This window comes from Beta vulgaris, chromosome 3 (assembly GCF_026745355.1).
Source record: "Beta vulgaris subsp. vulgaris cultivar EL10 chromosome 3, EL10.2, whole genome shotgun sequence".
NCBI lineage: Eukaryota > Viridiplantae > Streptophyta > Magnoliopsida > Caryophyllales > Amaranthaceae > Beta > Beta vulgaris.
The window spans coordinates 5,781,108-5,793,056 of record NC_079204.1 but is presented as its reverse complement, the minus strand read 5'-3'; the positions used below and the strand labels follow the sequence as shown (position 1 = coordinate 5,793,056).

At 35.0% G+C, this 11,949-nt stretch overlaps 1 protein-coding gene across 1 annotated transcript; it reads left to right on the top strand.

Moving 5' to 3' along the window:
• The first annotated feature begins 4,937 nt into the window (after positions 1-4,937).
• On the top strand, positions 4,938-10,380 carry LOC104888347 (protein SGT1 homolog B). Its single transcript, XM_010673286.4, has 10 exons — positions 4,938-5,197; positions 5,693-5,762; positions 6,011-6,135; positions 6,761-6,926; positions 7,034-7,130; positions 7,233-7,298; positions 7,797-7,935; positions 8,632-8,711; positions 9,686-9,790; positions 9,952-10,380. Exons 1-10 carry the CDS (start codon positions 5,038-5,040, stop codon positions 10,057-10,059), a joined length of 1,116 nt encoding a protein of 371 aa, XP_010671588.2. The 5' UTR covers positions 4,938-5,037; the 3' UTR covers positions 10,060-10,380.
• Positions 10,381-11,949: the final 1,569 nt, after the last annotated feature.

Here is an 11,949-nt window from a genome sequence, read left to right as displayed (position 1 = left end):
CTGAACTAATGAAGTCTATATTGCCAATTTGCCAACTCTTGAGTCTTGATTAATCTCAGTCGAGGCTGGAAACGGCATAAGGTAACTGTCAATAACAAAATAGTAAAAGTAAGGTAGTTTGGGATAATAATTTTTTTATAAGGTAGTTTCTCGTAAAAACTTAAAAGTTAAAGGTAGTTTCGAACAAAAAATCCTACTCCCTCCGTCCCAAAATATAGTTCCCATTTGCCTTTTTTCACGGTAATTTATGCAAGTAGAAAATAAGAAGGATAATAAAGATTTTTTGTTTATTTAAATAAATGTTGTATGGGAAAAGATGATTTTAAGAGAGATAATGGAGAATAATTGGTGAAATAACATTAATTGTAACATTTTGGTTGAATAAACAAAGGAAAAAACAAAATTCAAAAAGCAAATAAATGATGGGACACGTTTTTTCTAGACAAATTACAGAAAAATGTGGAATTAAATATGGAAATGGGAACTATATTTTGGGACACCCACAATGGAAATGGGAACTATATTTTGGGACGGAGGGAGTAATGTTTATATTTGTAATTAAGAACATATACAAATTTTTATATAAGGTTGGTCGCACCTTGAACAAATGGGGTGGTTAGCTAATAAAAGGTGCTATGATGAAGCCCAAATCTGTTTTGACTATTGAAAGTAGTATAAAAAAAATGCGATAAAAAAGAGAAACAAGAGACACAATAGTTTCAAAAGGTATACCAATATACAATACACCATGGAATATTATGTATCAACGCACAATCTTAATATTTTATTTTATTTTCTTCAAACGGAGTTCACTTAAATTATATTGGTTAAAAAAAATTAGATTGTGAGTTAGGAGTACATGTCCTTATTATAACTCTAAGGAGTGCCTTATAATTTGGGCAATAGTTCAAGTGGTTCGGTCGATATGACCTAGTTTACAGGTGGAAGTTTTCGGAGTATTTTTTTACCACCTTCAATAGAGAAATTACACACTTGGAGCTAGTTATACATGACATTGGCCACAATCTTTGTGACTTTAAACATAGTTAAAGGTAAGTTCGGCAGCACAATGTTGGTGGAAGGGATGGAGAAAGTTCAGTAATGTGGCATAAGCGTAAGAGAAAGAGTAAGGGATATAATTTTGATATATGATGATTATGTTTGGTACTAAGGACTAAGGTCTAAGGAGTTAGTATTTACGGTTTTTTCACCAAATACTTTTGACAAAAAAAATTATTCACCAAATATCTCACCTTTTTTCAAAATTCACCAGATCCCTCAATTTTTTTAAAAAATGACAAATAATGCCCTTAATGACTAACCGCGTTTAACTCCATTAATCATTAGTGTTAATTAACCCTAAAAAACTCTAATTAACCTAAAAAACCTAACTAACCTAACTCCCTATCTCTCTCTCCCCTAACCCACCCCCCCCAACAACCCCAGCTCCACCACCCAGCCCCCCTCCCCTTCCCCGCCAGTCGTGTCGCCCCCTCCCCTTCCCCGCCAGTCGCGTCGCCCCCTCCCTTTCCCCGCCAGTCGCGTCGCCCCCTCCCCTTCCCTGCGAGTTGCGCCGCCCCCTCCATTTGCCTCGCTCGCTCGCGCCTCCCCTCCATGGACCACCATCGCACCGCCACTGATTGCAGCGAACTATGAATTTGTGCGAATTTTCGACCTTTCTCTCTCCTCCAATGAACGAGAAACAACAGTAGCAGTTGGCGGGGCCAACAAGAGTGAGGGATGGGGAGGGGAGGCGCGAGGGAAGGAGGGGGCAGGGGAGGTGCGAGTGAGGCGAAGGGAGGGGAGGGGGATGCCGGAAGGGGGTATGCGGGGTTGCTGACGAGGGGGAAGGGAGGGGAGGGGTGGGGCTGGGGTTGGGTGGTGGGGTTGGTGGGTCTAGGGTTTGGGGGTAGGGTTGGGGGTTGGGGTTGGGTTAGGGAGAGTTTAAGGTTTGATTAGGTTAATTAGGGCTAATTAGGTTGATTTAGGGCTAATTAAGTTGACTTAGGGTTAATTAAGTTGACTTATGACAAACTTGTAACTACGGGCTAATGGAGCACTAACGTCCGTTAACAGTAAGGGTGTCTGGTGAATTTTTTTAAAAGTTAGGGGTATCTGGTGAATTTTGAAAAAAGGTGGGGGTATTTGTTGAATAAATTTTTTTGTCAGGAGTATTTGGTGAAAAAACGTAGTATTTAAAAATCATGCTTCTAAAATATCCTGTTTAAAAATACGTGATTATGTTACTTATAAAATATATTTTCTACGAACGAGCAAGGTCATGCACCTAGTCAATTTCATTGAACTCGAAATTGGACCTAACTGGGTCTTGGGTTATGAAAAGTCGGACATGGCAAGAATTAGTTTCAAAATCGGGTACCGGCCTATTCGCTTTATACATTTGTTGATTTTTTATTTTTATTTTTTGGGTAAGCATAACTCTGGGTTTGGGACAATAAATGAGATTTAGGCTTAACTTTATGAGCCACATTAACATAACATACCAACTCCGGACCTAGTACCTAGTTTATGATCCTGATTCCACCGGGCGTTCGGATCCAGATCGGACCCATGGTAGCTTTACCATGTACCCGGAATTTTGCTCACCATTCATCATTTCCAAGTATTGTAACAAATTCATATAATCATATGAGATATAGTTTGCAAGATTGGTAGAGTTTAATCATATTCACGTTAATATTTGGTGTCACTCTTTAATAGGGATATGAATCTACTTCTTAGCTTTGGGATACCTGCAAAGAAAAGCAAGGCATGAAGCAGAAGTCTGGAATTTGGCTTTCCTTGCTATCCCAATGTTTGTTATGTTATGATCCACACTCCACAGCATCTCTTTTACTTCTTCTTTTGTTGGGGATATGGAATAGTTATTTAACCTTTATTTGTCTTCTAACTTAAAATGGCATTACAATACAAGCCATGATAAAGTTATGTCCATTTATTCTATGAACACTCTACCTAAAAGGAAACCACATTAAAACGAAGAATGAACGTAATCTAGGCGTTTTCTTTATTTTCTTTTTGTCTTTTTTTTTGTATTGTTTTCCTTGGGGTGGTTTGTGCATGCTTGTATTTGTAAAAACACTTAAATGGTACCAGTGCACTAAGTGTCTAAGTGTGCATTGGGCTGGTAATTGATATTAACTTCATAATGTGAGTTTTATAGAGAGATAGTAAAGTAGTGAACTTATGTACAATATGATGAATTTTATTAACGGAAAATATATAGTGAAATTATATGCAATATAGTGGAAAGTTTATATTTAATGTTTTAACGTGCAGGAAGATATATGTTGTTTAGTTTATCGTGACACATACTTTAACTAGAGGTGATCATGGGCTGGGCTGGGCTGAGCCGGGTTTGGGCCGGACCCCGCCTTGAAAAATTGCCCATTGTCGGGTCGAGCCAAATTTCGGGCCGGAATTTTGTGCCCAAAGCCCGCTTATTCGGGCCAAAAAAAACTGCCCCAAATCGGGCCGGGCCGGGCCAAAATGATCACTTCTAACTTTGACCTATAAAAAGATCAAAGATGTAGATTCTGCATGATATAATGAGTGTATCTAAAGGATATAGTGAGTTTCTGCATGATATGTAAGTGTTTGAATTATATAGTGGGTTGTTCATAATGATGTAGTTTTCGCATGATATAGTATGTTTTTCAATGATATAGTGAGTTTGTTCATGATTTTGTGGGTTTTTAAATGATATAGTGGATTTGTTTATATAAATGATGTACTAGTAGTTTATGCATGATATAATATGTTTCTAAATGACATAGTGAGTTTTTGCATGATATAGTGGATTTCTAAATGATATAATGGATTGTTCAGAAATGATACGTACTTTTGGCCTGATATAGACTAATATCAACATTAACTGGATCCATGCAAGTCAGATTGTTGTATTTGTGGGTTTAAAAACACATGAAATTTGGCTTCAGAGCAACATATAATTCCACTTATATAAAGAGAGTTTTCATATAATAATTGGATACTCTTTCCTTACTGATAATCTTTGTTTTTGTTTTTTTTAAAGGGAATCGATAATCTTTGGTTACTAGTATTACATGTTCTTTTTACATGATATGATATTTTTGATAAATGATGCTCCCTCTATTGCAATTTATAGTGCTTGTATTTCATTGTTTCTGTCCCAAATTGTTTTTGTTTCTCATATTTCTATTTTAGAAATGATATTTTTATTCCTGCAATTCCCACATTAAACATTTTTTAATCCTCTTTTATCCTTATATTTACATGGGAAGTTGTAACCACATGGGAATTTTCATTGGTGAGGAATACATTAAAACATTATTTTTATATCTCTTCTCTCCTCATTTATTACATACATATCACTATTTTATTCTAATGTGTCTAAGAGGGTTGGCAACCCTAAGGGTTACTCAAACATTTTCCCCTTACAACAGGCAACAGCTCAATCTTAACCACTAGGCCAAGATCTTGGTATTCATACTTCCTCAGTAATATAATAACTCTAATGAAAAAAAATACATACTCCCTCTATATTTTTTTTATCTTTCCTACTTCGACTTTGCACGTTTGTCAATGCACTTATTCTACATTATATATCTTTCATTACATATTTGTAAAAATTATAATAATTGAATATTAATAATGTACTCATTGAGACGAATCAAACAAGACCCCACCTGACTATATATTTTCTTATATATTTGTGAATAGTGTCAAGATTCTAAATGAGAAAAATAAAAAATATAAAGGGAATAATATTTTATACCTTACAAATAATATTTATTTATTAGAGTTAATTAGGCTATTACTCTTCAAAATTCTACATTTAGTACTAGAGTCGTCGACTTTTCAAACCCCTTTCCCACCCTCATTTCCTAGCAAAAGAATCCCTCTCCTTCTACATCTATTATAAATATATACTATTTGTCTATTTCCAATTATTATCACTCGCAACTCTCAAGTCAATCCTCTCCTCCCTCTGCAAGTCTCCCCCCACTTGCTAACCTTCCAGAGAGTTCGACAACAATGGCGACGGATCTAGAGAAGAAAGCTAAAGAAGCTTTCATCGATGACCACTTCGAATTAGCCGTTGAACTTTACTCTCAAGCTATTGATGTTAACCCTAACATCTCCGAACTTTATGCCGATCGTGCTCAAGCTAACATTAAACTCTCCAACTTCACTGGTTCATCTCTTTTTCTCTATCTTTTCTTTGTGCATTAATACCAGATTTGCTCTGTAATTTTGTTGTTTTTACGAATTCCTAAGTTTTTACTTAACTGATTCTATATATATCAGTACTAAATTATTGTTTCGTGCTTTAATTTCTGTAATTTATGTGTTTTTTTTTTTTTGGAATTTTACTGGTTTTTCTGTAGTCTTGCTAGATTGACCTGTATTTCTTCTATATATGTATGATTTCCTTGAGTTTAACCGAATTTATGCGATGATTATGAATTTGTTCGTATTTATATACGAAAATGTATTTTCAACCTAGACAACAATGGTTTAGGTTTAGTAATATAATTTTAAGATCCTTGTAAAATTCTTTCTGTTACTTCTTAAGAAACATAGGAACACATGGAAATAATTCGCGAGGTTCGTGTTTTCTTATCGTAACTTTTAGCCTATGTTTACAGTGTGGAAGATGGTATCTTACAATGTTGTTGTTTATGTATAGAGGCGGTTGCGGATGCGAACAAAGCGATTCAATTGGATTCTTCAATGGCTAAGGCATACCTACGGAAAGGGTTTGTTTTCTGCACTCTTTTACTGAACTTCAATACTAAGTGGTGTATTGTGTGTTATATAGAGATTTGGTGAATGCATATTAAGTTTTCTTGTATTTGGGCGTTAATTGCTTTTGTAGAGCCTATTGTGCTGATTGCTGATGATTTGGTGCTGATAGCAACATTTAGTTTTTGAGTGGCACTGAATTGATAGATTATGTGATGATTTGTTTTTAGAAAATATTGATAGATTTATTGGATTTGTGCAGTATTGCATGTATGAAGCTCGAGGAGTATCAAACTGCCAAAACAGCTTTCGAAGCAGGATCTACCTTAGCACCTGAAGACTCGAGGTTTACAAATTTTATCAAGGAGTGTGATGAACTTATTGCAGGTATCTTAGTTAATTTGCTTTGGTATTATCTTATTTAGGTTCTGCAACAAGGCATTGCTTTTGTGACTTGTGTGTATCATAAATTCATAAGGTCCTGGGACCCTGTATTCGTGGCATTGCTTCTTTTTTATACCTGCTATTATTCTTTGTGAATCTTTGGTATGTTACTCAATCATGATTATTTGAAAAGAAAATAAACTTTTGCTATCTAAGGTGTAATTATCATGGGAGCTATTTCAAGTTTCAACCTCTGAGTGGTCTGTCTGGTTGACACATGGTCCATCTTCTGTTTGCAGAGAAATGAAAAGTGTATTGTCTTCACACTTTAAAAGTCTCAATGTCGTCTTCGTCTTTTTAAAAATAGAGGTCCTGAAGTAACTTGTAAAAATTGTCTAATTACTGCTTTTTTCACATTGAAGTATCCTTCTATTACATTCAAACCCTGCTGATTTCTCCAATTTCTATTATTTTGTAGTTAGCACAAGACTGTATTCATCTTGATTATACCCTGTAGATAATCTTGTACGGTGGACGTATATATCTTAGGATAGATTAAGTAAATTAATAGAGCCAGGCTACATCCAATCCGTTATATCTCCTTGTGACTCCATGTTGTTACTTGCAGAGGAAAATGCCTGTTTATCTAAGCCATCTATTGAAAGTACTACCAGAAACACTGTAGTTGAAGGATCAGATTTAGATAATATCACTGCACCAGTAGCCCGTGCTCCTGCTGTTGATGGTCTATCTAGTCCAGCTAGTGTTGTGCCAGTGTCAAAACCGAAGTTCAGGTGCTTCTTGCCTCCCCTGATATTATCATGCTTGCCTGTTTTTGAATTCTTTACTAGCGTAGCGCAACTTTTAGGCTGTAATTTTTTTTTCTTTGGCCATGTTACAGGCATGAATTCTATCAGAAACCTGAGGAAGTAGTAGTAACTATTTTTGCTAAGGGTATACCAGCCAAAAATGTTGCTGTTGACTATGGTGAACAAATTGTGAGTCTTTTCTGATAGCCTTGCTGCATCACGTCGGGAGAACTTGTTACCGGTTTGTTTTTTTGTTTGCATGGCTCTTATAATGTTTTATTTGCTTTCCAGCTTAGCGTTACCATTGATGTTCCTGGTGAAGAACCATACCATCTTCAGCCCCGCTTATATGGGAAGGTAAATCACATAAAGCTATCTTTTCGTTGTGGCTTGTGATTTTGTTGTTGCCCATCAAATATTATAAGCATAAGTTGCTAGAATATTTTGTTGGAAATGAAATACTTCATTTGTTCTTTTTTAATTGCAACATTTGGGTATTTACACTTGCCGATACATGATTTGACTATTAATATCTTAAGTTATATATTTGTAAAAGTTATGCTAATGAGATATTTAGAAAATACACATTGAGACGAATCAAATAAGATCACATATGACTGTTTTTTCTTATGTATTATTCACTATAGAAGGTCGAAAGTTGAAGTGTGAATAGTGAAAAAGTCAAAATGTTGCACTTAGAAAAGAACGGAGGAAATATGTTAGTCTTGTATACATATAGCTGTGATGAAAATACGGAAAAGTTTGCTGTGCTTTTTCTTTGAACAATTGAATTTAAAACAGTGTACGTATGTAAAATGAAGAATTTGGGGTTATAATGCGTGTTTATCCTGGCAGATAATACCAGCCAAATGCAGATACGAAGTCTTGTCTACTAAAATTGAAATCCGGCTTGCAAAAGCTGAACCAATACAATGGACTTCTTTGGAATTCACCAAGGATGTTGCTGTTCCTCAGAAGATAAACATATCAACGCGTAAGTGAATTGCTGTTGGGCACCTGACCAATGAACTTATTTCCCTATGTTTTTTCTTTAAGTCAGTGATTGAACTTAACATTTTCCTGTAATTTTTTTTTTTTTGTATTTCAAACTCCCCTCACAGCCCGCTTTACTACTACTACAATGTTTGGGGCCGTTCAGTGGAAATGTGGAAGGAATCACTCCCCAACTCCATATAGTGTCTGAAAATGATGTTGCCTGTTTCTGTGGAAGGGGTTTAATTAGTGATAAAACTGAAGTTGTAAAGAAGTTAATGTGTTATTGTGTTCTGTGATCAAGTTTTGATCGGTATCAAATCTGATGCTATTTTAAATTAGTGATGCTTGTCATACTAACCTGCTTATCTCGGGTTTTTTTTTTTTTTTTTTGAAATCTCGGGTTTTTTTTTTATATGAAGAAGTTTGTTTGTGTGTGTTTATGTTGTCATTCTTATTGGTTATACCTACCCCAGGATCTCAGTTCTTTCTTTTTTCTTTGCTTTTTGGTGCTTTAGTTGTATGATATATATATATATATATATATAGTATATATATATATATATATATAATATATATATATATATAATATATAATATATATATATATTATATATATATATATATATATATATATGTATGTGTTGGATAATTGAATTTATACTAATAATGAAATGTTAATGAATGAATTGCTGCAGCTGCACAGAGGCCTTCTTATCCGTCGTCCAAACATAGGGGAGTGGACTGGGACAAATTAGAAGCCGAAGTGAAGAAAGAGGTATGCTTAATGCCTTCTTAAGCAATGTCTCCACCCACCCCCCCCCCCCCCCCCCCACCCCCTCTTAAATAAAGGACAAAGGAAAAAGAAGAGAGAAGAAAACATGAGGTGGTGTTTAGGAGCCTTGTATGGACATGGTCCATACTAATATTATTGTGGATCAAAGTCACCTATATGATATAGTGACACTTTTATTTCATATAGTTACCTTTTAAAATTTAAAGTTACGCTAATATGTTATTATCTAATTTAATGATAGTTTTCTTATACAGTCACCCTTTTTAACATTATTGTATCATAATGAAAATTTCACTTTGTGAGATAGTAACGTTATTTTTTTCTTATATAGTCACTTTTTAGATATCTATATTTACTCCTTGTTTATATCTACTTTTTTATATAGTGATCCTTTTTTCATAAATTACATGAATTAGTATTAGGTCCACACTAATTTAGTGTGGACCAGGTTCATATAAGTTTTTTATGGTGCTTGGTTGGGCACTTCTAAGTTCTAATATGTAAAGTGATGACAATTTACTGTCTACTCTACCTTTGCCTCTTCTGTAAATTTTTAGTTTTACTCCCGTTAGAGGATCACACTTGAATCTAGCACAATAAATAGGGAAAAAAAAGAGGGAATTTGTATGTGTTCTATTTTGGGTGTGTGTGAGGTTGTGTTTGTTCCTTTTTGGGGGTGTGTTCTTTCTTGGATGTCTGTGGGTTGGAAACACTGACACAGGGAGTCAAGTAATCCAGGGAGGAGAATGGAGGGTTGAAGATCCCATGCATGCAGAGAACTGCCTTGTCAGTGATATCTGGTGGTATTTTGAGCTTAGATTAATCGATAAAAGAATCATCATTGTCGACCACGTTCTTTTTTGTTGGGTCTCTTCTTTTGCACTTTCAGGTCATACTGTCGTTATGAAATTGAAAGCCTTGATTTTCACTTGTGCAAATTGGGCCTCATTTAACAGGAGAAAGATGAAAAATTAGATGGTGATGCAGCTTTGAACAAGTTTTTCCAGGACATATATCGAGATGCTGATGAGGACACAAGAAGAGCCATGCAGAAATCCTTTGTAAGCCTTTGAATTTTCATTTCATTGATTTATGTAATCTGATTATTTCGTATTAATTTTATTTACACCAAAACCGTGTCTGTTCTGCGGAGCTATGTTTTGCATCTGCAGTACATATATCTTAGTTTCTGGAGAACTAATTGCTTTTTGTGTTGTTACAGGTGGAGTCGAATGGTACAGTGTTGTCAACAAACTGGAAAGATGTGGGAGCGAAGAAGGTAGAGGGAACCCCTCCTGACGGCATGGAGATGAAGAAATGGGAATACTAAGTTTTTGTGCCCTCTTATATAAAATCTGTGCAGTTTTTTGGTCTGCTATTTGTCTTCAGTTTGGTATTTATTTTGCCAAAATGACTACTTGTTGGGTATTTGATCGAACTCCATGAATTTGAGGTTTCCTGTTTTTGTTTTGTTGTCTCAGTTGGAATATTGAGCGTCAAAACCTCTGGTCTCCCTTATAATTTTTTGCAATTTTTCGGTTAATTATTTGAGTACAAAATTGTGAAATAGTGGTGGTAACTGGTATCTCTTTTCCCTTGCAAAGGGTTATGTGGCTGTGTTGCATAATGTTCATATATTAATTATCTTCAATGGTTTGCAACTGGTTGTGGTGTTCCATTCTAAAACGATGATATGCATAATGCATGGTGCTTATAATACTACCAGTATATGCTAACCTTCTAACCTTTAAGGGTATATAAATCTTCTCCTTTTTAACCCTTGAATGTTTCATCAATGGCATTGAAGAATTATGCTGCTGGAAACAGTGGTTTAGACCAATTAGTCTCATTGGAATGCAAACTCTTGTCTAGATTTGGGTATATGTACCCCCTTAGGGCGTGTGTGCTATGTAAATTTGTCTGGTATAGTGGTAAAGGTTTGGACTCATGACTTCAAAAGTCATGGGGATTCTTTATGGCGAGGTTTCCCTTATCATATCGTTTCTAAGGTGTTTGACCCGCAAACCTGGCTGGTTACACCTGTACGAGGTGTTAGTTCAGTAGTGTTTTTCATCTTACCAATTAAAAAATTATTTTATCAATAATGTAAAGAAAATATTAAACAATAAAAAGCCAAAGGAAGCGGGGTCACACATTGACGAAAGCGAGGTGCTTTTGGTAGTTGATTACTTGCTTTGGAGCAATGATAAAACGTTTATAGTCTTTGGGCATTGAAAACAATTATTAGTTTTTTTTTTAAAGTTACCTTTATGTAAAAGAAAAACTTTTTGATTAAATAAAATTTAAGGTAACCTTTTGTCAAATAATGAACATGTGGTATTTGATAAAAAGTAAAATGTCGTTAACTTTTTTCTGAAAAAATGCAATTGATTATTTATAAGAATTTAAATTTGTTTTTATAAAACTGATTATTGATAAATCAATTCCTGCTTATATGTCAAAGACACTTGTTATCGTGAAATCAACACTGTATGTATATAGTAGTATGTGTTAAAATGACCCCTCAAAAAAAAAAAAAAGTATGTGTTAAAATGACAATATTATCGTTACACGTTGCCCACCAATAATGAGCGTTTATCATTTCGGTGGGAGTCCATTAATTATGGAAACAGCGAAAGACAAAATCTGGGGTGCATTTATTGGGTAATCACTAGTGGCACTGGCACTAAACAATCAACATAGCTTACTTTCCACAACAATTGCCTAGAAGAGAAGCGTAGTCCACTTCTCAACGATCAGTCAAAAATGGGCTACACTTCTGTCTTCATTTGGATTACCAACATATTGACTGGTAAGGCATGTATATCATGTTAAGGAAATACCCCAACATAATGCTGGGAGTAAGGATCGAACCCCTGACATCAGAGGTCAAGGGGGAGCGCTCTACCCACTTGAGCTAACTCCTATCCCTGAGGGCAGCCTAATATAAACTCTACGTTTCCTACTAGCTTATTTTGGGGAATTTTAGGATTTTTATCAAATATCCAATAATTTGAGATTATAATCGAAAAAATTAAAGTAGTATACTTTCTCCGTTTTACTTTAAATGTAACAGACGTGTATTATTTATGAGATATAAAATATTCATTTATTGCATTAAAACAAAACGGAGGAAGTGTAATAGATATATCACTTTGATATGTCATTCAATTGTTGTCAGGCAATTAATGTGATATGAATAAAATTTATTGATCTTATA